General features: G+C 43.5%; 1 protein-coding gene across 1 annotated transcript; it reads left to right on the top strand.

Annotated features, from left to right (window-relative positions):
- Nucleotides 1-23,642, top strand: rtn3 (reticulon 3). Its single transcript, XM_080544020.1, has 9 exons — nt 1-276; nt 3,820-3,867; nt 9,725-12,340; nt 16,744-16,951; nt 17,423-17,561; nt 20,330-20,399; nt 21,138-21,184; nt 21,949-22,007; nt 22,145-23,642. The coding sequence occupies exons 1-9, from the start codon at nt 183-185 to the stop codon at nt 22,191-22,193; spliced, it is 3,330 nt and encodes a 1,109-aa protein (XP_080400146.1). The 5' UTR covers nt 1-182; the 3' UTR covers nt 22,194-23,642.
- Nucleotides 23,643-27,136: the final 3,494 nt, after the last annotated feature.

Here is a 27,136-nt window from a genome sequence, read left to right as displayed (position 1 = left end):
TACAGTGCTTTGGACGTGAAGGTGCACCAGCTCGGCGACACTGCGTCCCGCTCTTGGGGAATACGAGGAAAGTCGGAAGAACAAGAAGCAATTCGGAGGACAACAACAGCAACAACCGTAATAGGCTACATAAGTCATTTTCACAATTCATCGCAGATATCTTTTTTTGAAATAACAGGAAAATGGCAGATCCAATGACCCAGTCCGCCCAGATCTCATCGTCGCACGGTCTGGCCGACGGACAGAACTCTGCTGTCAAAGAGTCCAAAATATCCGGTAAGATAACTTGACTGTCACTCAACCAGCAACGTTGAAATGTTGAATATTGAATAGGAACATTTTTGTTAAAACTTTCTTAAGCACTGTGCGTATCGGATAGAGAAAGCCAGTTGTAAATAGGACGGCCAAATGCCACTGATTGTGAGAGCATGTTTAATTAACACTGAAAGAAAAAATGACACATTTGACCCTTTTTGTCAATGCTGTTTGGCCGCACATGGAACTTTTCCCCCGTGTTCTCGAATCAGTAAGGTAATAAGGCCTATGCGCAAGGTGGGCATGTACGGTAACCTACAAGTCCATCTTAAAGATCTTAAACCATTTACAAACATAGTCTGTAGAGAGGCCGTTATTGTTTTTAAGAGAGACATCAAAGACCAAACCTTGTAGGCTTATCGAACGAGACTACTTTTCTACAGTCGTTGTTCAAGAACACTCGAGAAGAAACGCACGATTTGGAGGCATATCAAGCCTCTCTCTCTCTCTCTTGATATGAAGCCACCGTGCTTTACGTGGAGGTCTATTGTTCCGATTGCAGATTTGACACATGTGATTCCCTCATCGGGCCATGGGGAGATGGTTCCATGTTGATCTGCAGTGCAGATGCGTGGTTACTGGGGGGGCAGCAGAATGAAGGGAGGAACTCTTAAAGGCGCTATCATCCCTTTTTTTGTGTCGTCGATCCATCGTTTCGGCAATGGTAAACAAACCCATGCAAGGAGATTAAAAGCGGCAGAGTGATGATCAAAAAATCAAAGTCATTCCATCAAATTGTTATTCCAGTTCCATACCAATGCATTCTCTGTTTTGCCCTCTTTTATTTCTCTAGTGGTTCTTTGTGTGTTGGATGGTTGGATGGTGTAGGAATAGAGACCCCAATTGAAATAAGCCAGTGGCTTTCTTGGGTTTTTATCCTGTTAGTTGACCTTGTATGTAATATGTACTTTCATGTACCTACTTCTGCAAATCTTCTAATAAAGTTTTCAATCAATCAATCAAAGAGATGAAACAGTCGGTGGGAGGTCTGTGGGCTTACAGGGATGCACTGTTGTCTCTGTGCATCTTCAAAGAAACAGACAGTTTATTGTTGATTAGGACAGGAGCTTTTCAGAGGGATTCATTCTAATTTGAGCTAAGCATCTTTCTGATGGAGGCCTATTTTATATTCTAGTAAATCTTGTCTGTTATAATATTATCAAAACTAAACTAATTGAATACATTTCACATATGGATGCAATGTAATCATATAATCAAATTATCTGACATAATCCTTGTTTTTGATCCACAGCTATAGGTTTCATTACTGTAAGCATGGTCAAATATAGTTTTCTATACTATCGTTTCAAAGGCTTGCTCAAAAACCATGATCCCAATTATACACAGGCTAACCCCCTGTCATATCACTGGTATGTTGTACCAGATGGTCTGGCCACCAGTCTCCTCTTTCTCCACACTGTAACACACTCAAGTGGCTTTTTATTACTGGTGTTGATGAACTAACCATTGTCTTTTTCCCCATGCATCTATTCTTTAAAATAACTGTGTGAGCTCAGTCAATGAAACAATTTATCTAAGGTAGAATGTCAAACTATGTGACAATGTGCATAGTAATCTTATGCATGTTGTCATGGTGGCAAATCTGTGTTTGATTTACTGTTGTAAATGGAGTACTGGTACACAAGAATGCTCTTGCTTCCACTCACCAGCTTATTTATAGTGAAAACCAAAGCAGGCATTGAAGGTGCATTCATGATCTTCGATAATGTAATTTTATCTCCCATGATCTAAGCTAAACCCATTGCTTCACAGACTCTCAGGTTTCATAGACTATAGACATTTGATCTGGTTATGCACCTGTTTTGAATAAGATTGTCAAGATCACACATGGCCATGGCCAGAATAGAGTAGAGTAGTAGTTTGACCAAAAAATTCGATTGGTTAAACTACAATAAACACATGGTTGACTAATGATATCATCAGTTGAAATGAAAATGAAGTCAATAATCTGCAAGTTTCAGATGGAGAACTTTACAGTCGTCAGAAAGTGTGGTGTAACAGTTAGCATGCAGATAATATGCCCATGCTGCTGTCAATGTGAGATTCTTGAGAGAACATTAGGTTCTTTTGGCTCTCTATCCCTCATCTTCTCAGTCTCCCTCTCTCTATGCCTCGTTCTCTCCCTCTCCCTCTCTCTATCACTCATCTTCTCAGTCTCCTTCTCTCTATCACTCATCTTCTCCGTCTCCCTCTCTCTATGCCTCATTTTCTCCCTCTGCCTCTCTCTATGCCTCATTTTCTCACCCTCTATGGCTGGGACTCGTGCTGACCTGTAACCTCCAAGGTCACTGAATCGGGCTAAGGCAGCAAACTCACCCCTGGGGGTTTGGATGGCATGATTGGACGGCATGATTGGACACTTCCAAAGATGGAACATACAGTAAATGGCTGGCGTGACTTGGCCATGTAGTCTAGGCCCCTCCTGGACTATTGACCACCCCCCCCCCTGTTAGAGAAGTCTCGTTTTGTAGACATGGGGGGGAGATTACTACTTCATATGTGGCTCACAAGCTTGCACGCCACAAAAGGTTTCAGGCAACTTTGGAAATGCCTGTGATTGTGGGAAAGGATGTAGGTGTGGCATATGGAGAGTCGAAGCCTGGGCGAGTCTGAAACCAGGAATGCTGCAAAGTAAGGGATCGCCAACCTGCCCAGCCTGCGTGATTCATGTTGGGCGATGTCACTTCTTGACCAACCTGCTTGGGAACTTTCATAATCCCTCACAGTGTTCAGGAATTCCATTTCCTCTTGGTGTTCCTGAATTGTGAGATGTGAGAAAAAGGAAGAGCAAACCCGTGTACCTACATGATGTTTTGATGTTCATAGAGACTGGTAGATGATAGCACTTTACAAAGAAGGTTGTGATTGTCTTCTGGAAGATCACGTGAGATTCAGATATAGAAATGAGGCATAAAATGGGTTCACTTGCAAGGTTACATAATTCCCATCCAGTCAGTGTGATGTGGGTGCTTGCTTGGCATCGGTTATAGGAAACCATTGCAGAAATATTTAGAAATTGCATGGGAAAATGGATACAATGGTCTATTATGAATTGGGTGATATTGTTAAGCATAGCTATTACTTTTTGTGTGGTAAATAGAATTCATTCATTCGTATGTCATTGTTAAATGTTAAGTAGTTATGTATTTGTCCCTCCCTAGTCTGTTATTGTCTTGCCTCTGCCTGCGTAGGAGATATTAAGTGCATGGACTACATTGATAGTAGGTGTTTATGTGAGTAAAATTGTTGGAACAATTGCATGGTCTAGAAGTATTAAGTTTGTTTTTAGTAGTGCTTGCACAGTATAGCTTGTGACGTGTTGTACAGTTGATAAGATTGGCTAGTGGAAGCCCCACCAGGCTACCACCCCACTGATGTCCTTCTCTGTTGATGCATAATGGGAGGGTGGAGGGGGGTTGCTATGGGGACAGGAGTTATTATCTGCCACTGAAGGATGTTCTTCTGTCCTTTTTATTTTTTCAGATTCCTTTCTTTCCTCTTCGTCTCTCATTCAGTCTCCTCAAGGCAAGTGTATGGTTCTCTTACGCTGCTCGCCTGCTCTCTCTAGCTCTCCTTTTGGCTTCCTCTACCTTCTCTCTCTTTCCCTCCCTCTCCTTCTCTCTCTCTCTTTCCCTCCCTCTCCTTCTCTTTTGCTCGCCTGCTGCTGTAACACTCCATCCCTCTCTCTAGTGCCTCTCTCCTTGACCAAACCCAATAAGTTCAAATGGGGCTTCAAAGAAACCAGCAACTGGTCAATTAAAACAATGATCCACAACCAAGTCCTGGAACCCCTCCCCCCAAGAAACCCTGTCATGTTATTCCATCTGTCCCCAATGCTGCTGACCCTATGGTGGCATGAATTGTAATTTGGCAGGGCAGTGTTGCTCCTACCTCTTTCAACAGTGTCTGACAGTTGGAATAGAATGGCCACGTTGTTTTGTCAGATTATAGTCTGTGAATTTGCTTCTGGTTTAAGTGAAGTGAAATTAAATTAAAATTAAAAGAAAAATCCAATTCATTTTTCCATCAGGATCAAAACCACCCAGGCATTGCTAACACAGATATATTGAGTTAGGTGAACTTGAACATTTCCAAAAGTGTAGCCTACTCAAAATCTTTATGTGGTACTGACACAAACCTTGATGGGAAGTGAGGTGTATGTTTTTAAGTTATGGAAATGACCAACTTTTAAGTAAATGTAACATATTGGTTTTGAGTAACAATAAGTCTGTTGTATTTAATATTCCTAACAGTTAACACAACTCTCATTCCCGATTTGCTAGCGTTTGTTTCCAGTAACAGTTTCTCAGTTATTTTGTTTTTAAGTAAAAACTTCTATGAGCTAACTTAAAGGTTCAGTATTAAGTTGCAGCATGTTGCTGTCCTCGACTGGCAACACTAAACATTTGAAAACTTGCATATGCTTTCTAACAGAGCTAAACAGTGACGTTGTTAGGCTTGGGCATGGGGGGCTCCAGGCCTGAATGTTTTCTGAATAATCCTGGATTGCCGGATCCTTGGGAAAAGAAGTCGCCATCGACCGCAATCAAATCAATCATTCAAAAACTGCTAACACAACCCCCTGTAACCTACTGATTTGTCATGGCCATTTAGCACTTTTTAAAAAACTAAAATCGACATACTGGATCTTTAAGGACTGTAGATAGCAAACTGAAAGACTAAATTCAATGCTAGTTAATCAGACAAGAAAACTGTAAGCCGATACGTTATACAACAAAATCAAATCCTGATGGGGGGAAAAATGAATGGTGGTCTTCGGCTTGAACAGGAAGTCAATTCAACAATCTCATATGTATTACATTCTGACAACATGCTTCTGAACTGAATAGAAACAAGACCTTTTAATTTATCATCTGGGAAATAGCCATCCTAATACATCACTGATGTGATACAGAATGTGTAGGTTTAACACTGATCCAGAATGTGTAGGTTTAACACTGCACTGCACTGCACTGCACTGCACACTCTGCCAGCTGCAGCTTGAGGTTGTTAGGCTTAACAGATATATAGTTTACAATTGTAGCATAGCCACACAGTCTGGGATTTGATATAGTGGTGATGAATTCACCAAGCTAATTGCTACAGCAATACACTGCAAAAAGTCAGCTCTCGAAAAAAAAAAGCAATACAATGGGGGGAAATATTACTTAAAATAAGCAAAAGTATTTGCGAACAGAACAAGAAAATTAAAACTAGTGCAGTCAGACAGAAAACAAGAATATATTGCCTTGATTTAAGATATGTCATCTTACTTAGATTTACTTTTTGCAGTGTAGATCCAGTGAACTATTGATGGTGAAACACTAGATGGCCTAATGCCTTATTCCCTATGGATTAGATTAGCATTAAACAGCATGGAATCACACTTGGAAAAATAAACAGTTGACAGTTAAAGAATAGCTTACACTGAAACAACCTGCTCGGTAGAGCGCATGTTTTAAATTAGTTTAGTCATTCCCCAAGCACTCTCCCCCTCCGGCACCCCCTTCTGCTCCCTGTTCTACCCCCATCCTCTTGACAACTTGACAAGACCTACAAATTAAAGATGGTGAAAATCAAGTCCCCACAGGAAAACAGCAATCTGATCCATTTCAGTCTCACTCCCTGCCACTGCGAGCTATTATTTAGGTCAGCGGCACTCAGTGTCGGTCCAAGATAATCCCAAGATTGCCACCTTATTTTAAGAAAGCCAGAGAGAAAGTTCAAGTTCACTTTGTGTGCGCGCGAACAGAAAAAATAATCTAAAAATGGATCAGCTGAGTTGGTGTCTCCGGAGGGCTCTGTCCTTGGGATAGATGCCCCCTTCCCTCCAGCCCTGATCTCTGGGAGCGGCCCCCCCCCCCAGTACTAGCACTGCACTGGAGGACGAGGGGCACTGGGGAGGGATGGTCCGCTGCTCAAACGCCTGCTCCGGGGTCTCAGCCTTAACCCCCGGCTGCTCGCTCTCTCTCTCTCTCTCCACCTCTGCTTATGGCTTTTAAGACTTTTAAGGCTTTTTGCATGTCACCTCTGCTGGTAACCGAAAAGTAGGTTTTCTTTCATGAATGGTTTGTTTTTGTTTTATTTTATTATTATTTTTAATATCGGAAACACAATTTTGGTGTTACAGTTTTTGGAATAAACATTGTGTCGACACAGTTAGGTAGTAGAATAGAGATAGTATTCAATTGTAGCCTGACTAGATGTCCAGACACTGAAGACCTGTACTATGTAGAGCTAGGATATCACACTGAAAAACACAAGTCATCTTATTGCATTAGTGAGGCCTGGCTTGGACCTATTCCTTCCATCACTAAATTGGAAATGACACGACCGTACCCAATTTGATCTGTCATCATACGGTGCCTCCTCTGCTCTGCAGCAGGCATATTTGACTAGATTTGTTGCTTTGAGAATTTGAGCAGAATAACAAAGTGTACCATAGGATTCAATACATGAGTGGAATGTGACTTAGGGTTGCAATATCCTGCCATGAGTGCGTAGTGCGTACCGTACAAATTCATTTCCCAACCTTATGAAGATATTTTTTGCTTTACTTCAGACCAAACGACATGCTTGATGCAATATATCCTTGAGTTACTAAAAGGCTGTATACTATCTGATCCACTCATAGTGATCGACAAAATGATTCCTACTCTCCGAAAGAAATCTGTCCCTTGTTAGCCCCCAGAGATACTACTCAGGCATAGGGGCTCAGGCATGTTGAGACTCTGGCCTGGGCTTTACGATGGTCCATTCAAATTGGGATTAGTAAAAATTGGGATTAGTAAATTCCACACATTAGCACAGTCACTGAACTCCAATGATTGTGTAGAGTACATTGTGTAACATTTGAATATGAATGGTACTGTATTACAAAACTAGGCTGTTGACGTCATATGAGACACTTTTAAAAATGTGTAATTGTATTGTTTTGGTCCCAATCAAGGAATGTTGTCTCTGTGTCTCTAGTTCATGCTCTTGGTGCAGTACCGTAGTTGGTTTGGAAGTTGTTTACTAGTGTCGAGCCAAAATACTAATTGCTTTCGGCTAGATAAAGTCCATTTGTGTGGCCTAGTTTCAACAATGTATAATCACTCTCAATGAGAGGGTAGGCTGGGGGTCCAAACCAAGACAAAGAACAAGTGATGAACCACAATGTCCCATGTCTTGTGTTTTTAGGGTGTTGTAGAGTAATGCTGACCACAACACTTTCCCTGGGGCAACACAATTGTTTAGAAAGTATGTTGAGCTATGTAAGCTGTCATAGAGTTTACAAAACGTTTTATACATTCTCCTATTGTGGCTGATTCATATAAATGACCAGTCATTTATTTTCAGACAGATTGATTTCATTTCTGGAGAAAAAATAGATGTTGCTGAGATTTTTCTCGTAAAAGTAGGGGTTAAACCCTGGCCTGTCTCCTTGGGGATTGGCTTGCAGGTTAGCTGACATGCATCTCCCAATATAGCTGTCTATTCTCCATTATGGTCGCTTGACGCAGGGTGTGGAAAACGACAGGGGGACCATTTGGCTGAAAAAACTGTCATGTGATTATTGGAGCAGTTGCTTGGCACATGTTGCGGTGGATTATGTCCCCAGGATACCCGTGGCACTGCGTCATGTGATGGGGGTGCCCTACCAGCCGGCCTCAGATGTCGCCTCAGCTGTGTGGCTTGAGGAAATAGCAGAGGATTAGCTCATGTGAACGACAGCACAGGGGAACATCTTTTATGTAGAGAGGGGGGGAGCACACACCCAGGCATTGTCTACCTTGTTATCTTTGTTGTGGTAGCTGGGTCTTCGGCCACTCTGTGAGTCAGTGACATCGTCCTGTTGATTAACAGAGCAGGACAGTAGAAGTGGACAGTCATGTTGATGCCTGCAAATTGGCACATCTGCAGATTACGAGTCCTGTAAATCAATTACGTTTAAATTCACTTTAAAATTCACTCGGTTTCTATCGGTTATGTTTTTTGGCTCTGTGCACAGTGCACTTTATTTATTCCAGTATGAGTCATTCTAGTACATTAAGATATTACATTTGTGTTCAACACCTGTTGATTAATTGACCAGATTAGGTATGATGCACAGACATGGTTATTGTAATGTCTCTGCATTACATTACTTACTTGTATAAATGAACAGCTGCCGAATAGAGGACCTGAGAGAAGATGTATTCCCATGAGGTGATGTCTACCCTTTTGTTTAAAATAGGAACAGGAACACATTAGGTAATCAAATATTCTGCTGTATATATGTTAGGCCTAAATGGGTCATTATGAAAATAATGTAATACAATGTAACTATTTTATACCACAGGCAGTCACTTAGTCACCCTAACTGTGGCTCATGGCTCATGTTAAAGAGGGAGTGTTTATCCTTCGTGACCTTTGGTTCCAGACTTCTCGTAGGAGGACATGATCCCTGGACTCTTGTTAGGCTTCTCGAGATGTGAAGCGGCTGTCATTGATAGTGCCCTCCCTGATAGAGCCCTCTGTAAAACGATAGGAAAGATGGAGCGTATTAGTCCTTCCTATTTCCTCAGTTATGGCAGGCTAGCAGCTAGCTAGTTCTAACATTGCAGGCTAGCAGCTGTTGTATACTTGGGGTTGTGTTTTTGCTGTCACAAAGCATTCTTCTTCACAGAATAGACCTTCCTGATTAAAAGATCCAGGGCACAATCGATGCAGCTATCCATCGAAATATAGCCTAGTCATTAAAGGCAAACACTTTATTTTAGGTTCCCCTACACCTGTGTAGTAACACTGTCATTGGTGTTGTAACAACATACAATGTTGTTACACCATAATTAGGTCATTGCATGGTATAGGGAGTTGATTGGTTTGCTGCACTACACTAAGTGGAATTAGCAACATTGCTACTTATTCTACCTATGTAATAGCACAATTCACCCAGTTCCATTACTATGCAATTGCAAAGCCATAACTGCATGTTACAATGTTACATGTGACAGTGAAGAGTTACTACACATGTCTAGGGGTGTCAGACCCAAAGGGGATATGCAACTGTCATTTAAAATGGACATGCTTCCACAGACACACTGTTCTATGACATCAATGTAATTTTTGCAATTTTGTTATTTTATTTGTATCGGCTTCATTCCGACCACATTTTCTATATTGCCTTATTGAGAATGCTCTTCAATGGCAACAACCTGTCATCTATAAGTCTGCATGCAGACTGACACTTTCATCCATTACCGCAGATATACCGCCCCATGCGATGCATGATTGCTTGGGCTGCTACACGATGGCTTCCGCCGAATAAACAGGACGTGCATGGGAGATGAGTGTTTGTGATTTTCTTATTCCCTCCCCTTCCTTTTCCTCCAAACTTCCTTCCCTCCCTGCATGACGGACGCAGACAAAAGGGTGGTCCTGGGCTCAGACAAGCCCTCGGAAGGCGTGGCCACCTCCCTTCGCTTCAGCTCTCAGCCAGGCTCGTTCTCACCCAGTAACTATGGGAGCGAAGAATCAGGGCCACCTGACGGAAAGTCAGATTCACCCATCAAGGTATCTATATCAGAGAGAATAAAGGCGTTGGAAGCCCTCGCGGCAAAGAAGAAAGAGCCTGATACCCGGAACGATGGAGGTTTCCCTCACTTCAAAGAGCGCCATTATGAGAAGCCTCCCACTGAGGCACCAGCAGAGTCCACCTCACCTTTTCAGAAGAAAGGGGCCTCCGCTGACCAGTCACCTGAATCCCCCTTTGAGGTCCTGGGAGAGGCACAACGACGAGGGAGTGAGTTCGAAGATACTGCAGATTGGATGAGGGCTCACTTACCCCCTGTGCCTGACTTTGAAGACACAGAAGATCGAGGCAAACCTACTCTAGTGTCAGAAAAGGCTGGAAGATCAAAGGAGATGAAGGGGGCAGATGTAGTAGTGCCAGAGGTACCAGAGGCTTTCGCCGGTGTTCCTGATGCCTTCATGGACTACCCCGTTGAACCTCCGAAACTGAAAGAGCAATTTGACAAGTCAGCAAAGCAGCCTAGCGTTGAGGAGGAGGCTGAATTTGACCTCAGCTTTTTACCAACTGCGTACATGTGGGATAAACAAGAGAAAACCGGTATCCGTGTGCCACCTGACCTTGACTCTGCGCTCACCGCCTCTCCTGCCCCGCCTGCTGGCTTTGGCTCCCCAACTCCCCCTCCCACCGCACCTGCTCCTCCCACTGACTCGAAACAGAAGGCCTCAGAGACGAAGCAGGCCCCGTGGATTAATGACCTGGATCCCCCAGAGGTGGTTGAAGTGGACAGCTCAGGAGAGTCAGATGACACCGTTATTGAGGATGCAGCCTCCGTCCCTGCCCCCTCTTCCCTAAATGATACTAGCCCTAAGCCTGCCCTATCCATGTCCTCCCTCCCCACTGACGAAAAGGAGATCCAGCCAGTTAAGCAAGAGAGGCTGCCACTGCAGGTCCCTACTATCAATGTTATTGAGACAGAGGAGCCAAATTATAGTGAGGAGGAGATGGAGATGGAGGAGGAAGATGAAGGTTATGAGGTTGTAAGAGACCCTGTCAAAGAGGTGTCAAAAAGCCCAGAGCCACAACCAGAGGTGACTAAAACTGAAACATCTAAAGTTCCACCATTGGAATCTGATTTCATGGGAGGTTACTCTCCTCCTTCCTCTCCTGTTGACTCTGATGCTGAATACTCACCCCAACACAAAATTCGAAAGTCTGAACGTGATACAGCTAACCAACAGTCGGCATCTACTGATGGGCAACAGAATGTTACTGCCTCAAAGGGCCCAAGTTCTGATGATTCACAGATTCCTAAAGAGTCCAATGAGATGTCTTCCCCCTTCACTGCCAAACCGTCTGACAAAACTGAAGTTGACTTTCCAGACTATGATGATGAATGGTCAGATGATGCACAAGCTGGCATTGTTGGAACTAACTCAGCAAAAGTTACCGCTCAGGATCTTCCACCTCACTCTGCATCCAAGTTTGAAGAGAAGCCACATTCTGATATTAAAGAGGATTGTATTGAAACGGCTGCCCTTTCAAAATCACACTTTATGCAGGATGACTTGCAGGATAGATATGATCGTCTCCAATCATTTGATGAGGATGGTCCTTATGATGGTGATGCAATACCAACCCTTGATAATAAAGAGCAGATTTTTGACAATGTACTTGAGCCATCTCCCTCTGTTCCGAAATCTCAGTTCCACAGTGAAACACTGTTTCCTCAAAATAATGTGACAGCCATACAAAATGACGTACCAAAGGACTTGGATGAAGAAGACTCCCTTCCCAAACCAGTTGGAGGCCAACCATCGCCACGGGAGTTCCCGAACGATCTGTTCTCTTCTTTCCAGAGTGAACCATCTGGCAGCCCGAAGGAGGCCGTGACTGAGGCGAAAGCGAAGGATGACGTCATCGCCGATAGCATGGGTAACAGCAAGATCCTCCCACCACAGGAAGCTAGTGCAAAGACCCAGAAAAACAGTCAGACGGGTCATCACTCCCCGGACACAACAAGTGACCCAGAAAGCATTGAGCCCGACTGCTCCGTTTCCGCTGCCACGGACAGTTTCGTAGAGTTCATGAGAGAGTGTCTTAAGTCACGGCAGGACGAAGACCCGGAAGACCTCCGCCATGGTCTCACAGCCAAGTACGAGTGCCCCAAAACCGGCGCTCCTTCCTCCCAAAAGCCACCAGCCATGGTTATGGACCTAGAGCAGGAGCGTCTCACCCTCACCGCTCTCAAAGAGCTGGGTGGCAGTCAGGAGGAAGAGGAGGACCTCCAGCGCAGTGTGAAGGCCCCATCAGCCAGTGACCAGGAGAAAAGTGACCTCAACACTGCACCTAAATCTCAGTCTTCCTTTACCTCAGACCCTTTGTCCCCCCAAAACAAGCCCGCTTCCGACAGTGCGTTTTCCAAAGAGGTAGAGGCCATCGACGTGTGGGTGGCTGAAGCCTACCATCTTGCAGAGCATGTCTTGGCAGCGATACTAACCCACTTGTCAGGTAACATGTCTTCCCTCTGGGCCTTTCTGCCTGCTAACCTCTCACGCAAGCATAGCACAATGACCCCACTCTCTCCCCCTCTCACTTGCACCTTTTTTCCCCCCCGCCTGTGGTCCTATCCAAATTGTGAGTACACTAACTATAACACATGGTTGCACGTGTCTGAGAATGTTGAACACTGCTGAGTTTAGTTATTATTCGGTATGGTATGTATAATGGAGTTGAGCTGTTTTGTATTATTACACAATTAACTTGTGAAATTACAATAAGTAACCTTGTACAACAATGTTACTTGAATTAAATACAAGTAACTACAGGTATAGTGTGACCTTCAATACCCACCCTTTTCCTTCGTTGTGCAGGGTTTGTGCTCCAATAATGTCATGGTTATTAATTATGTACCTGACAGAAACGTTTTTCATGAGAGCCTTACGAAGGTTGTCAAAGTCATAGTGACAAATCAACTGCAATTGTCACAAAGTCGAAGGGTCTAAATGCATTGTACTGAGTTGTGTGACCAAACATGAAAGCTGAATATAGTCTGATGTGACCCCCTCCCCATTTGAGGCTTTGACCCTGTCATACCACATGTCCTTGGCTTGGGGGGGTGGGGTGGGGGGGCGGCTGGGGTGGGGGGTGGTTGTACATGGCATCCTGGTGTCTGCTTGCAATGGCTCTGGAAGTCAGGCAGTACAGTCGATCCCCAGTGTTGGGTTTCTGCTTTGATGCGACTTTCCGCAGCACACTGCACAGTGTGTAGGAGCCGGTCATTCCAGAGAGACAGCCATTTTGATGGAGCTACAGTTTACTTAAGCTTTTATGATGGCCACCATTACTATGAATGTCTGTTGGATTGGATATGACATGATCAGGCGCAGTCAGTCACTCTCAGAGACTGAGGGGGGGGGGGGGGGGGGACATAATACTAAAATTATCTGAGGTCCATGAGCCATTGGGCCTTTCCTCTTATTGTGTGTGACGATTTGAACTGTAGGCTAGAAGGCAAAGTGCCAACATCTCTAATTAGGTAGATGTCATAAGAGCTTTCAATGCCCCCATATCCTTTTCATTCTCCTCTGGAGTCAAGGCACAGCATACTTCCCTCCCTCTGGAAAAGGAAACACCTGGAATATTTGATGTCTCCTTTTTACCCGTTTTTGATTTTATGTTACAAATGAACTAACAAACCCTTCAGAAATGTTTAAATCTCAGGCTCCCTCTTCTTTTTTACGTATCGCATCTGCTGTGATTATAACAGACCTTATGATTATGTGGTCCCACAAACATAAAAAGCCACAACGTATAGGTGTTGCGTAATCAGTTGATCTTCATAGAGGCAGTGTAAGCCTACTAATGAATAGGCTTACAGCAGCACCCCAGATATGCACCTCTTCCTATGGCCTCTCTGTGCAAATAGGAAACCCAAGCCCTGCACACTGGTATGCAGACAGAGTAAGTCGTGATGGATGACACAGGCACTCAAACACATACTATGTACCGCTCCCTACCTACAGTGGCCACTCTGTTGAACTGTTGGGTGGAATTGAGGCCAGCAGAAACTAGGGGAAAGTTTATGCTAGGAGTCATGGAGGCAATGATAATGAACTAACACCGGCAACCGTTTGACATACGCTTTGAGCATCATGTTTAAAACATTTAGGCAAGTATGAGATGTGAGGAGCCTCTATTATGAGTATATCAATATCAGTTAATACAAAGTTACCTGATATTTATTTATCATTAGGAGTTGTGCGTATATGGATGTAATTGTAACAGTAGTGTACTTGTACAGAAGTAGAAAGCATCCATTAGCTTAGCATAACTTTGAGGGCTATATCCCCCAGTCTGTTACAGGATCTCTTTTACAGCGCCCTGTTTCGCATTTGTACCTTGTGGTCCGGAGTCCTCTCCCACAGCCACTAACCACTATTCTATTTTAGTCGTTCTCCGCAGTGCTGCCTCAATTAATCCCTTTGTTTGTGTGTGTGTGGAGAAGGAGGGAAGGGTGGTGTCAGTCCAATGGGATCATGTCAATACTTGAATCAGACTTATCCAGTCATGCTGACGTGTGTAATCGTCTATGGTATTTGACTTGGTTAATAAAGCTTTTTTGAGGTTTAGCTTTGCAGGAGTGAAACATTTACAGCCATGCTGTGTTGTAATGGGGTCACACACAAATAGACCAGCACACATACTCACACGCACACTCACACTCACACACACACACACACCCACCCACTCACGCGCACACTGGCAGAGTGGTGTCTGTACCTTTAAGAGCCGTGCGCTGCACAGCGGAGTAGAAAGCAGGCCACTGCGGCTCTCCTGCCACTGGGACCCGCTGCTAGATCTGGGGCCTGTAACACAGAGAGAGAGGGAGAGAGGGAGGGAGAGAGGGAGAGAGGGAGGGAGGGAGGGAGTGATAATGAACGAGGGCCGTCAGCCCAGGCTGCCTCCCTGTGGGTACCAGCAAAGCATGCTGGGAGGGACTCAGATCCATGCAGTGCTGGGAGAGGAAACCCCACTCATGCAGTCACATCGTCAGCTCACCAGCTAGCATCAGGAACAATAGAGGTGTTCTGACTCTCCTCTATCTATACCACTGGTGCTGCTGATCTGTCCTGAGTCTGGGAAACCTTTATTATTATTATTATTATTATTGTTATTGTTATTGTTATTATTCTTATTGTTTCGAGCCACTGTTTACTTGAATTGATACATAATAACATTGCTACTGACTCTCCATCGTAGCAAATTCAGAGCATCGACTACAAGCCATTTAGGACGCCGGGCAGGGTGGCAGTGTTTAGTGATGTTGAATCTGTCATTTTAAAAATAAAAGACAAGGTTATTTGTGTGTTGTATAATACTGCACTAGCATAATGGAAAAAGAGCAATATTCTCTCATTCACTCGACAACACTCGGTTGTTTATAAGTATGCCGATCTTGAATACAGCTCATGTCTTCAAAGATTTCTGTTGTACTTATGGTGGGCACGAGCACTTGAATTGGAATTATTAACAACTATGCAGTCTCAGTGCAATTTCATGATAACACACTGTGATAACAGGACGAACAGGATACGTCTGATTGTCTCCTGGTTTTTCTTGTCGGCACTAATCTCATAAGTCATGTGCAGCCACAGTGTGCAGCCTGCCAGCCCATGATCCATTCCTATTCACCGGCGTCAGTAATGTTGAACCACAGCACAGCTGATAACACATGGCGATAGTCATCTTAGCTGCCCTATTTTTACATAACTCGCCTGTGGTTCGCTGCCGTGCTGGAGCTCCTCAGTGTCTTGTTTTCTCACCAGATGATACAGTGCTTCTGCATTGGGCTTTACTGCTGTATTACACGAGTCTGAGCATGAGTCACAAGCAGAGCTGGGTAAGGGTGGGCGAACACCCTTGTGTGTGTGTGTGTGTGTGTGTGTGTGTGTGTGTGTGTCTGAGAGTGTGTGAGTGTGAGTTAAGGAGTATGATCAGTGAACAGTGGGTGTGTAAGAGAGAGAGAGAGAGAGATAAAGATAGAGCTCGAGCACAGGGGTAGAAGATAAAGATAGAGCTCTAGCACAGGGGTACAAAGAATTGCGGATCTAGCAGCAACAGCAGCAGCACCCAGGTCGAAGGAATTGGGGGGGGTGGGGGGAGAAGAAGGGGCATCTCTGTAAGCACTTTTCTCGGTGGGAAAACCAGCCTGCCTGCCCAACCCGGTGTCAGAAATGGAGAAAAGAAAAAAAAGTGAACGCCAACAGAAATTCTCTGTGGCTGCATTAAATGGCTTCTCCGTAGGGTTGGAGAGGAAGGGGTGGGAGGGGTACGTATGGAGAGGAGCGGGGAGGGAGGGGTGCGTGCGTATGAGACGACCCCAGAGGCATGGTCCCACGTGGAGAGTCAGGCATTTTACACAAGGTTTCTTTTAAATGCCCCCTTTTACATGCAAAGGAGGAGGAAAGGCCTCTTTAAGAGCACCGTAACAGCGTTACATAAGAGCACTGTATAGAGGCTATCAATTCTGCATGTGTGATTCCTTACAGACACACGTAAACGTGCACAGGGCAGCTAAAGCGACTATGTATTTGTTATTCACAGACTCGCGTCGCCTAAGGGGGAACGTGATGCCATTTTTTGCAGTTATTTGGAGGTCGGAGATCAAAACAATCATTTAGACCTAATTTTGTTTATCCTGTGATTTTTATTATCAATAAGTGACATTATTTCTGTCCTATTTCCCCCCCCCAAAATCCATCCTCTCCATTCATAAACAACACTCTCTTTTACACATAATATTGCGCGCGCACACACACACTCACACACACACAAACACACACACACACACACACACACACACACACACACACACACTCTCTCCTCCACACCTCTTTCCACCCTCTCTCTAGTCAAGGAGCTGGTGCACTGGCGGGACCCCAAGAAGTCGGGCGTGGTGTTCGGCCTGTCCATGCTGCTGCTGCTGTCCCTGGCGGCCTTCAGCGTCATCAGCGTGGTGTCCTACCTGCTGCTGGCCCTGCTCTGTGTCACCATCACCTTCCGCATCTACAAGTCTGTCGTCCAGGCCGTTCAGAAGTCCGGTGACGGACACCCCTTCAAGTAAGAGTCACACACCCGCCCCCCCATCCCCCCCCCCCCCCCCCCCCCATCCCCACCACAGTACGGTTATCCAGGCACAAGCGAAAATGGCGCCTAAACATACTATCCACTGAACACCCCAAACAAAACAACATGTGAAGACCCGGCGTGTTCGAGCTTGCTCATAACCCCCCCAAGCCTGAGTGAATCATGTTTTTATCTCTGGTTTTATTAATAGAACATAGAACACAAGCACCTTGGCTTTATGGTAGAGCCTTAGGGGGGTGCTTCTTTCAGGGCAGAACACAGCCCAGGCAAACTGAGGGACTTACTGAGACTTGTATCTTAGTATTATTATGCCCCAACGCAGAAGCTGGAACCAACCAGAGAGAAAAACAATGGGGTGAAATGATGAAATGGAGGGTTGTTGTTAAGTTAGCGATGTAACGTGTAGCCAGTTAGCCTGATTAGCCTGTTCTGGTTCCGCTGCAGAGCTCTGATGGAGAAGGATGTCAGCGTTCCCCCGGAGACCTTCCGCAAGCACGTGGACGCCTGTCTAACCTACATTAACTGCGCACTCAAGAAGATGAGCCGCCTCTTCTTGGTGGAGGATCTAGTGGACTCCCTAAAGGTGGGTGTGTCTCTCCGAAGGCCCGTCGGTCCTCTCACCCCCTGTCTCTGCCTGTCACTGATCCATCTGATAGTCCCCCTCTCACTGATCCATCTGATAGTCCCCCTCTCACAAGTGTGCATTCGTGTGTAAGCCTCCTTCATCACCACCCCTGGTTAGGTTATACAGTGGGGGAGATAAGTATTGATATACGATATAAGTATTGAGTAAGTATCAATATTTTGTCCAGTAAATGTATTTTCACTGAGCTTATTGAAGTGAAATTTGCACCAGACTTTGGTATTAACTCAAACAATCCAGACAAAAAAATCTAAACATTAAAGTCCATATGTAAATAAAGTTATGTGTAATAAAGTGGAATGAAACAGGAAATAGGTATTGCAAGAAAAAGCAGTACACCACCGGAAGGAAAGGCAAGGAACCATCTGAAAACCATAACTAATTAGGAGGCAACTCTACCTCCAATCTGTGCTTATTAATGTCAGCTGGGTTAGAATATATTGATGGGCTATAAAAGTTGTTTTGTTTGTTACCAAGGTGCCACACAACAAACATCTAATGATGGGTAAAAGCAAAGAGCTGAAAATGAACATGAAAATGGAATTGGCTACAGATGTATTTCACAACATCTGAATCTGATTTTTGATCTGATCAGGGAGTCAGAAGGATACTTAGAAGAGTAGCCAAAGAGCCATGGAAAGAGCTCCAGAAAGACTTGGAAGCAGCAGGTACAACTGTGACAGAAAGGACAGTAGGCAATGCACTCCACTGCCATTGCCTCTGTGCACGCTCAGCCCGCAAGACTCCACTACTGAAAAAAAGACATGTTGAAGCTCGTTTAAGGTTTGCCAAACAACATTTGGACAAGCCAGTGAACTACTGGGAGCATGTAGTCTGGTCAGATGAGATCAAAATTTAACTTTTTGGCTGTCACACAACACACCATGTTTGGAGGAGAAATGGCACTGCACATCACCCGAATAACACTATACCAACAGTGAAGTTTGGAGGTGGAAGTATCATGGTGTGGGGCTGTTTCTCCTCTCGTGGTACTGGCAGACTTCATATCGTTGAAGGAACAATGAATGGAGCCATGTACAGAGAGATTCTTGAGATGAACCTGCTGCCATCCACCAGGCTGCTGAGGATGAGACGTGGGTGGACCTTCCAGCAGGACAACGATCCAAAGCATACAGCAAAGGAAACTCGCAATTGGTTTCAGAGAAAGAAAATCAACTTGTTGGAATGGCCCAGTCAATCACCTGACTTAAACAAAACTTTTTTCCTGTTTCATTCCACTTTATTACACGTAACTTTATTTATATATGGACTTTAATGTTTAGATTTTTTGTCTGGATTGTTTGAGTTAATACCAAAGTCTGGTGCAAATTTCACTTGAATAGGCTCATTGGAAATACATTTACTTACTAGACAATACTTATTTCCCCCACTATATATAATGTTGAAACCCTATTGTGTAGCATAAAGCATGAGATCTGTTGGATCACAGCGATCAGATGGCTGACCCAGAATATACATCTGCAGAATGAGGGGAAGGGAGGGGAGAGGAGAGGAGAGGAGAGGGGAGAGGAGAGGAGAGGAGAGGAGAGGAGAGGGGAGGGAAGAAAAGAAGGGAGGGGAGAGAAGAGGAGAGGGGAGAGAAGAGGGAAGGGAGGGAGGGGAGAGAAAATGGGAGGGGAGGGGAGAGAAGAGGGGAGAGAAGAGGGGAGAGAGGGGGGAGAGAAGAGGGGAGGAGAGAGAAGAGGGAAGGGAGGGGAGAGAAGAGAAGAGAGGGGGGGAGAGAAGAGGGGAGGAGAGGGAAGAGGGGAGGGAAGGGAGAGAAGAGAAGAGGTGAGGGAAGGGAAGGGAGGGGAGAGTAAAGGGGAGGGAAAGGAGGGGAGAGGGGAGGGGAGAGGGGAGACTAGACAAGAGGAGAGGAAAGCCACTGCTAGTGTACCACTTCATTATAGCCCAGCAGCCAACCAGACATACCAACCATCGGACCAAATCGACTGTCGACCCCCACAAGCACCCAAGCAAGGATAATACTCCTCCAGTAGCTCTGCTCTCCAAGCCTATTAGATCAGCATTCCTCCTCTCCTCAGAACCCAATGTCATGGGTTTGGAACCAGAGTTGCATTCGACAGGAAACGACCCTGTTCTTTAACTTTATTATCTTTAACATTACTTACTAATAATTATAGACCAGAACAGATGTAATATCTACCTAACCACACCAGATCTAATATAAATACATGGTGTGGCACTCGTTCCTAGCCTAGTGTTGATAATAAAGATCACCTACGTGATGAAATGTACGCCCATGTCAGCTTACCTATCCCCTCTGGCCCTGCACGTAGAAATAATCGCAAACAAAAACACTACACCGTGTATAGTTTCAACCAGAGCCAGAAAACAGCAAAACAGAAACAGGTGACGTGGCCAATTTACTGTCAAGCAACGAAACACGACAGACGACCTCTGAACAGAGGACAGGATAGGCGGACGGACGCCTGGTCCGGAACAGGTGCGCAAACGATGATGGATGGGTTGACAGACAGGCCAATCGTGGACAGACACCGGTACTGAATGGGAGTGAGAGGACGAGACATAGAAGGGAACACACACAAAAACACAGCATGACAGGAAGAGGGACATAACGTATTCACCATGACTCATCTTATCTGCAGCGTTCTTAGATGAACAGGTCTGGGGCGTCCAGTACTCTACCTAACTAAAGCCACGCTTGTTTCCCTTTTTCTTTCCAGCTGGCTGTGGTGATGTGGCTGTTCACCTACGTAGGGGCTGTCTTCAACGGAATCACCATCTTCATCCTGGGTAAGAGGTCTAGGCCCACAATGCACTGGGGGACGGTCAGCTCCACGGAACAACTGAGAGAGACAGCCGAGGCCTGAGGGGTCAGGGGGATGGGGTTTGAATCCCACCAATCACGGTCCTTCCTGTGGCTCCTCTGACCCAACCCGTGATTGATATGATTGCACACAGTTGGGTAAAGGAAGTGAGGTCATTGTTCAGAGAATGTGCGGCGAATGTATCACGAAACAACTGAAGTATGAAATGAGTGTCAAGGAGGGATGATAATGCTGTATGTCTTAAGTATCCTGGTACTTACCATTTGGTAAGTATCAGGATTAATTTGTTTAGATGCTGGTTTGTTTTGCGTTTCTATCACTGAACCCTAAACCTAACCCTAACCCATAACTGTTATAAGTAACAGTAAAAAGCGTTGTTAAGAATATGGCCAATGCAATGAGATTAGAGGCCTCTCTGGGTACTGTAGGCTAAGTCCAGTGGTGCCCATCACCTTTCTCCTGAATGGACAGCTTGAATGATGTAGTTTGAGTCACAGGCGGTGCTAGTCACACAATGTCATCATATGATGTGCCGCTCATTAAACCAACGCTACCCAATGGCTGTTGACATTTTCCAAACAAATGGGTGAATCTACATCAGCCCTAATTTACAGTACTTCTGCATTATGAAAATAACCTTGTCAGAAGAACGTACTGATGGTTATATTTATTGACTTTGTTCTTGTCTTTCTCTCTCCTCTAGCTGACATCCTCCTTTTCAGCGTGCCCCCAGTCTATGAGAAGTACCAGGTGAGAGCCTGACCTTGTTTACCCCCTGACATCATAAAGGCGTACATTATATGAGACATATGGGGACAGTGAATAATTCGATCTACCCAAGAGAGGTGATGACATTTACAATTTTTGGCATTCAGCAGACGCTTTCTTCCAAAGCGACTTACAACAAATACTAGACTAGATAAGTCATTACTATAAGTAAGTCCTAAGTCAGTAAATACTAGACTAAGTAAGTGAACCATCTATCCACCAGTCATAGCAGGAAAAAGTAATCTATGCTCAGGCCTGGAGCCATTGGCAGTCGTCATGCTAGAAGAAGGATGTTTTTTGGGTGATGGCATCACTGTTCTAGGGGACGAGGAAATCAACACCGACAGTCCCTCTCTCTTGAGTGACCTCACCAGATGACAGAGCTCTTTTGTGTTGAGGGAGGCTATTTTGCATCCTTATCCTCGTCATTGGTCAAGCCAGGCTCGTCGAAGATGCAAAGTCACTTTTAGTGTCACCATAACAAGTTACCTTTCAGTGTTAGATCGAATATTATCGACCTTTTTTTAATAAACTAATTTTAATGGTCCCTAATCAATGGATCGTGTTACAAATGTCCTGAAACCCAGTTGTAAAAGTCACGGCGTCAGATCTCATGACTTCTGATCTGGGATGAACAGTAGGACGTTGTTCTATTTTAGTCATAACAGATCTGATTGGACCCAGAAGAGCTCTGTCGAACACTTGTATAACACTTCTGACTGTTCCATTCTCCCTCTCTCTCCCAGGTCCAGGTCGATCACTACATCGACATTGCACAGACTCAATTCAACTCCACAGTCGCTAAGTAAGCGATCTCTACCCATGTTGATCATATCATACTGTAGATTATAATGCTGACCTTAAACTAGGCCATTTGAATGTATTGCCAATTTGAGCGAAGACTTAGACCAGTTACATTCGCTTGCTTTTTTCCTTTTCCAGGTTGCAGGAGAAACTCCCCGGAGCCGTGAAGCGTAGCAAAACTGAATGATCGGTCCCCCTGACCACCTTGTTACCACCACCACCACCACCACCACCACCATCATGATCATCACCAATGCCGTCATCATCCCATCTTATGCCCCTCCATCTCCCTACCTCTGTCTCTCCCAACCATCCTACCATTTCAGATTGAACCGGCTAGTAGAAAAAAAAAGATCTGAGCTACTCAATGTAAACCGCACAGCTTAGCAATGAGCATTAATAAAAGAAGTGCACGTGTCTCTAGCGGACAGAGTGATGTAACGCCATGACTGGATGCCTGTCTTTCGCGCCCGCAGCAAGGCAGGGTGGAGTGAACTAGACTGAATCTATGACCTGGTTTTGTAGTGTACAGTAGTGTACAGTAGGTGGAGGGGGTATCATTGACAGTAAGGACAGGGGTAGGGTGTTTGTCTCGCATAAAAGCAAATGTCTGTACTTTTAACTATATACTAAATTAAAAATATATAAAAAGTAGAAATAAGAAAATAAAAAATAAACATTAACAGAAAAAAGGTTTGGGGTGTGTTTGTGGCTAGTCTTCTCCTGCTCTCTGTGGCAGTTTGTATGGATAAAAAAAAAAAGACAAGTTTGTGTTTGGAACAGGGTACTGGGATTGTTTCTGTTACAGAGTTATTGTGTTCTGTTCACCTTAAAGGCACTTATGTCATGTCGCTTATGTCATGTTTCTGCAATGCACTGATCATTTGGCTTTTTAAAACCCCACAAGCAGGTTGAATAAAAAGGATTGGAACACTGAGCCAGCCAGCTGTGATAATTTGGTCTAGTTCACCCTGTTTGATTGGATGCATTATTAAAATGTTATGTACATAAGACTTCAACAGGCTCTCTGCTGAGGAGGAAGTGAGCAGAGCTTTTTATAAAAAGGAAAATCCCTCTTACAGCGGTCATTACTCGTTTTTGTCAACATTAATGTCAAAGTCTCACTTCCACCTGTACATTTCTATTAATATTGTTATTATTACTATTATTATTGATATTATTATTATTACTTCTAGGATGACTGCTTTGACTCCCCACTAGCTTCATAAAGGCTTCATAAAGGCTTCATAATGGCTTCATAAAAGCTCCGTAATGTAACACTCTTCTCCAGGAAGACCATTTGGGATACCATACTATATTGTTGCGATCAAAGGCTTTTCCTGTTTGGAAGGCAGGAGGAAGTAAGACAGGAAGTAGATAGGACTGGGAAGTGGGTCAAAGTTGTTATAAGGGTGTTAGAAGGGTGTTATAAGGGTGTTAATAAGGGTTTAGTTTTTTCTTTTTTTTCTTCATTGAACGCCATAAAGTGCATGTCATTTCCTATTGCTGGAAAAATATCCTCACCCTTTTATATAGGCTGTATCATATTGTTAACCCTTATTTGTTTATAAGATACATATTATTTGTGATTGCTTTATTGATGTTTTGATTTCAATAAAAAAAACATGGTCATCTATTGTTACATCTATAATGGCAAAGTGTCTTTGAAAGGGATTTAGAGGCAAATTAATATGAAAAATGCATACTGTTCCCTCTTCTACGGTGATCATAAGTATATATTGTCCCCAGAGTAAGAGTTTGCGCGTCAATTGTCATTTTAATGCTATCCTTGTAACATAGGAATGGTGATCACTAAAACTGAAACTTTACAACAGTAATGTTGACAATGATCATTCTCAGATTGCCTCTCAAAGTGTCTACTACTGCTACTACAACAACTACTACTAATACTACTACAACTACTACTACTACTACTACTACTACTACTACTACTACTACTACTACTACTACTACTACTACTACTACTACTACTACTACTACTACTACTACTCAAATGTCTGTTGACTGCTGAAATGTGTTTTCCCCTGCAACATTGATAGAACATTCCTACTCATGCATGCAAACCACAGTGTTTCACTTTGGTACCTATGTTATCAGGTGGTGAGAGTTGCCTCAGAGATGAGCAGCAACAATGCTTGGTTTTCCTTGTGCATGAGTGCGTCTATACATCAACCCTTGTGGCAGTTCACCAAAGCCACAGTATCTACCACTTTGTGGGGGTTAACCATAACTATCCTCAACTCATCAACTCACTCTATTGTACATGTATGTACTGGATGTTTGTTTTTCACACACAGGCACGCACTCTCTCTAACGCACACACACACACACACACACACACACACACACACACACACACACTCACACACACACACACACACACACACACACACACACACACACACACACACACACTCACCCACAGTTGAACGTATCCAATGTCTATAAACCACTGTGTCCTTGTGATGCTGGACTTACGGAACATTTAGTCACCATGACCTCACAAGTGTGGCGCTTTTAAAGGAGTATGGTGTTTTCCGGCGGTCAGGCTTTTCCATAGGCGTTTCACCTTCTGAAACCTTTTCAATAAAAACAATGCTACCTATCATGTTATGAACAGATACTACAAACCTCTTTCTTTAGATACAATGTCTTAGACAATGCTTTATTCTCCAGAGTGTAATATACTATACATCTACATGCACATATTTAACTAGTCTCCTTGAAGCATGTTGCTCTCCTTTTTCTGTTCATCTGTTTTTGTTGGGGTAAGGGGTGGGACAGGAGTCTTTTTCTTTGGCATTTTTATTTGTTTTGCTTTTGACTCTATTGGTAACTAGATGTGTTAAATAACATCTGAGCTTTGTTAGCCATTCTTTTAGTTCATATTTTGGGGCTTTGGAAAAAATGTTACAAAAAGATAGAAAAAAATGTGGTGCCTGTACTGATGTCAAAGTGAAATTATTAAAAATTATGTCAAAGGATGTGTTATGGTGGTTATCTGTGGTCCGCTTTAGCTTTACTTTGACAGAGTAAACACATCAACATGTTTGAACCCAGGGGCGCATTTGGCAATACATTTTGAATCAAGAAAAACTAAAACAAATAGAAGACACATTAGAAGATTGAGTTCAATGTTTACTGTGACTGTTTTTGGTGAGAGGATTATAATAATCAGAATCAGAATCAGAATCAGAATCAGAAAGTACAGTAGTTACTTTTAGATAAAGACATGGCAAACCCAACAAATCACTGGAACAATGAATGTGTTTATTTATGCCTAATTGACTAATTACAGTACACCATGTCATGGTACCGGTATGTGTTACAACAGTAGCAATGAGCATCTATTCAGTTTTGTTAGGATAATAAATAAAATCATTGTTATATAATAAATTAAGCCATTTTGACCATAAATATCCCTGAACCCATTCCCAACAATAAACAGCAATACATCTTTGTGATACTTTTTTATTACAAGGATCATCAACAAGAGAATGCATATCTCAATCAACAAACCTTTAACTATGTACATATGAAATATAAGGAGTGGACAACTGAACACATGAAACGGAAGACATGAGGATAAAGTAAGAGAAGGGATTAGACCCATAACTAACTACAGAACATCCATACATACAGCACATACACACATACATACACACAACATAAAGCATTGCAAAAAGATGTAGACTTAAGTCCTTTAGATTAAGTCCTATTTTTCATGTTAATCTTTATTAATTACTTAAGTGCTGAGTCACACAGATCTTTATCAACCTGATGCTGTGGCCATGAGGGGCCAATGTACCCAGTCCAGATGTAAAAAGATTAATATTTCACCTCTGCTAACCTTCCCTGCCAGCCAAAATGACCATTAGGCTATCATATGACATCATCAACACAGGCAGTTAGGAGAAGAGAGGAACGGTTTGGTATCTCCCTAGTCTCCACATAACAACTGGAGAAATGCTGACATTTGGTTCTTTGAAAGTTTAAATTAGGCCAGAGCTTGTAAAGCATTGTCATTCAGCAGACAGTGTAGTTTGTCATTTTTGTAATTCACTCTGGTTGGCCTGTCTATAGTTTCAGCTGTGAACCCACCCGCTTTGCTGTTGCTGCCATTTGAATCTAGTTGCACCGGTACCTGGGGGGTATTCCATCAACGTCGCTAAAGGAAAATCCAGGCTTGTTTTTGATACATTCTGTGAAACGTATAAAAAACAGCCAGTATTTTTCCTTTTGTGATGTTGATGGAATACCCCCCTGGTTAACCAGGATAAATAATAACTACCAATGTATGTAAACATCAGTCTAACACGCAGGTAGACAAGCGGGCATAGAGGGAAAGCTGGCGGTCCCTGAGTTATGTGTTTCCAGGGGGACATACAGTACACTTCTGAGGTCACCTTTAAGGGCAAACAGAGGTGTTAGGTTTGGCCATGTGCCGTGATTATTTTGTTGCATAAACTTTATACACAAGTTATTGAAATGAAAACATTTATACGCGAGCGCTTGTATGAACAAAGCTACAGATGCCGTCTTCACATGACACCTTACTGTATCAAAAAGCCCAATAACCTGTGGCCCACCCATGACAAGTAATCCCCCTGACAATCATGCATGCTTTTTTAAGTTCCATGCAAAATTACTTGACTATGAAGTAAAAAAAATTGGTGCCATTACAAAATCTTTTGTAAAAAAACAGGATGCATAAAAGTGCTTGTAAAAAAGAGACATAGTTCAAATATTCAACATATTTACAGACGTTATTTGTGTGCAGCTTTTTGCTAAGCAGATATAGGTTCAGACCAGTGAAACAAAAGTGCTCTGGCACTGGCAGACAATATCTCACTGAACAGGAAGAATATTGTAGGGACTTTCCATTTCCATTTTCCTTATTGGAAACAAGTGACGTCCCCGACATAATCTAACCATAATCAAAAGAAAAGAGGACAGAGTTGACTGATTGACTAAACTGAATCACATCTTTGTGTTCATTGTCTTTAGCAATAAACCACAAAACATCCCCTCATTCAATCATGTACACACACCAAAAAAAAGCTAGGTTAAGTACATTTTTGGGACAAAAGTGCTGTTTTGTTCGCTGGC

The sequence above is a fragment of the Nansenia antarctica genome (genome assembly GCF_963989245.1).
Source record: "Nansenia antarctica genome assembly, chromosome: 13".
NCBI lineage: Eukaryota > Metazoa > Chordata > Actinopteri > Argentiniformes > Microstomatidae > Nansenia > Nansenia antarctica.
The sequence above is the reverse complement of the archived record's forward strand: the minus strand, read 5'-3'. Positions and strand labels throughout refer to the sequence as shown.

Excerpts from the sequence above, each read along its gene's own strand:
- rtn3 (XM_080544020.1), top strand. The coding sequence starts at position 183 with ATGGCAGATCCAATGACCCAGTCCGCCCAGATCTCATCGTCGCACGGT. Across the intron at positions 20,400-21,137 it reads AATCACCATCTTCATCCTGG|CTGACATCCTCCTTTTCAGC; the intron begins GTAAGAGGTCTA and ends TCTCTCCTCTAG. Across the intron at positions 21,185-21,948 it reads CAGTCTATGAGAAGTACCAG|GTCCAGGTCGATCACTACAT; the intron begins GTGAGAGCCTGA and ends TCTCTCTCCCAG.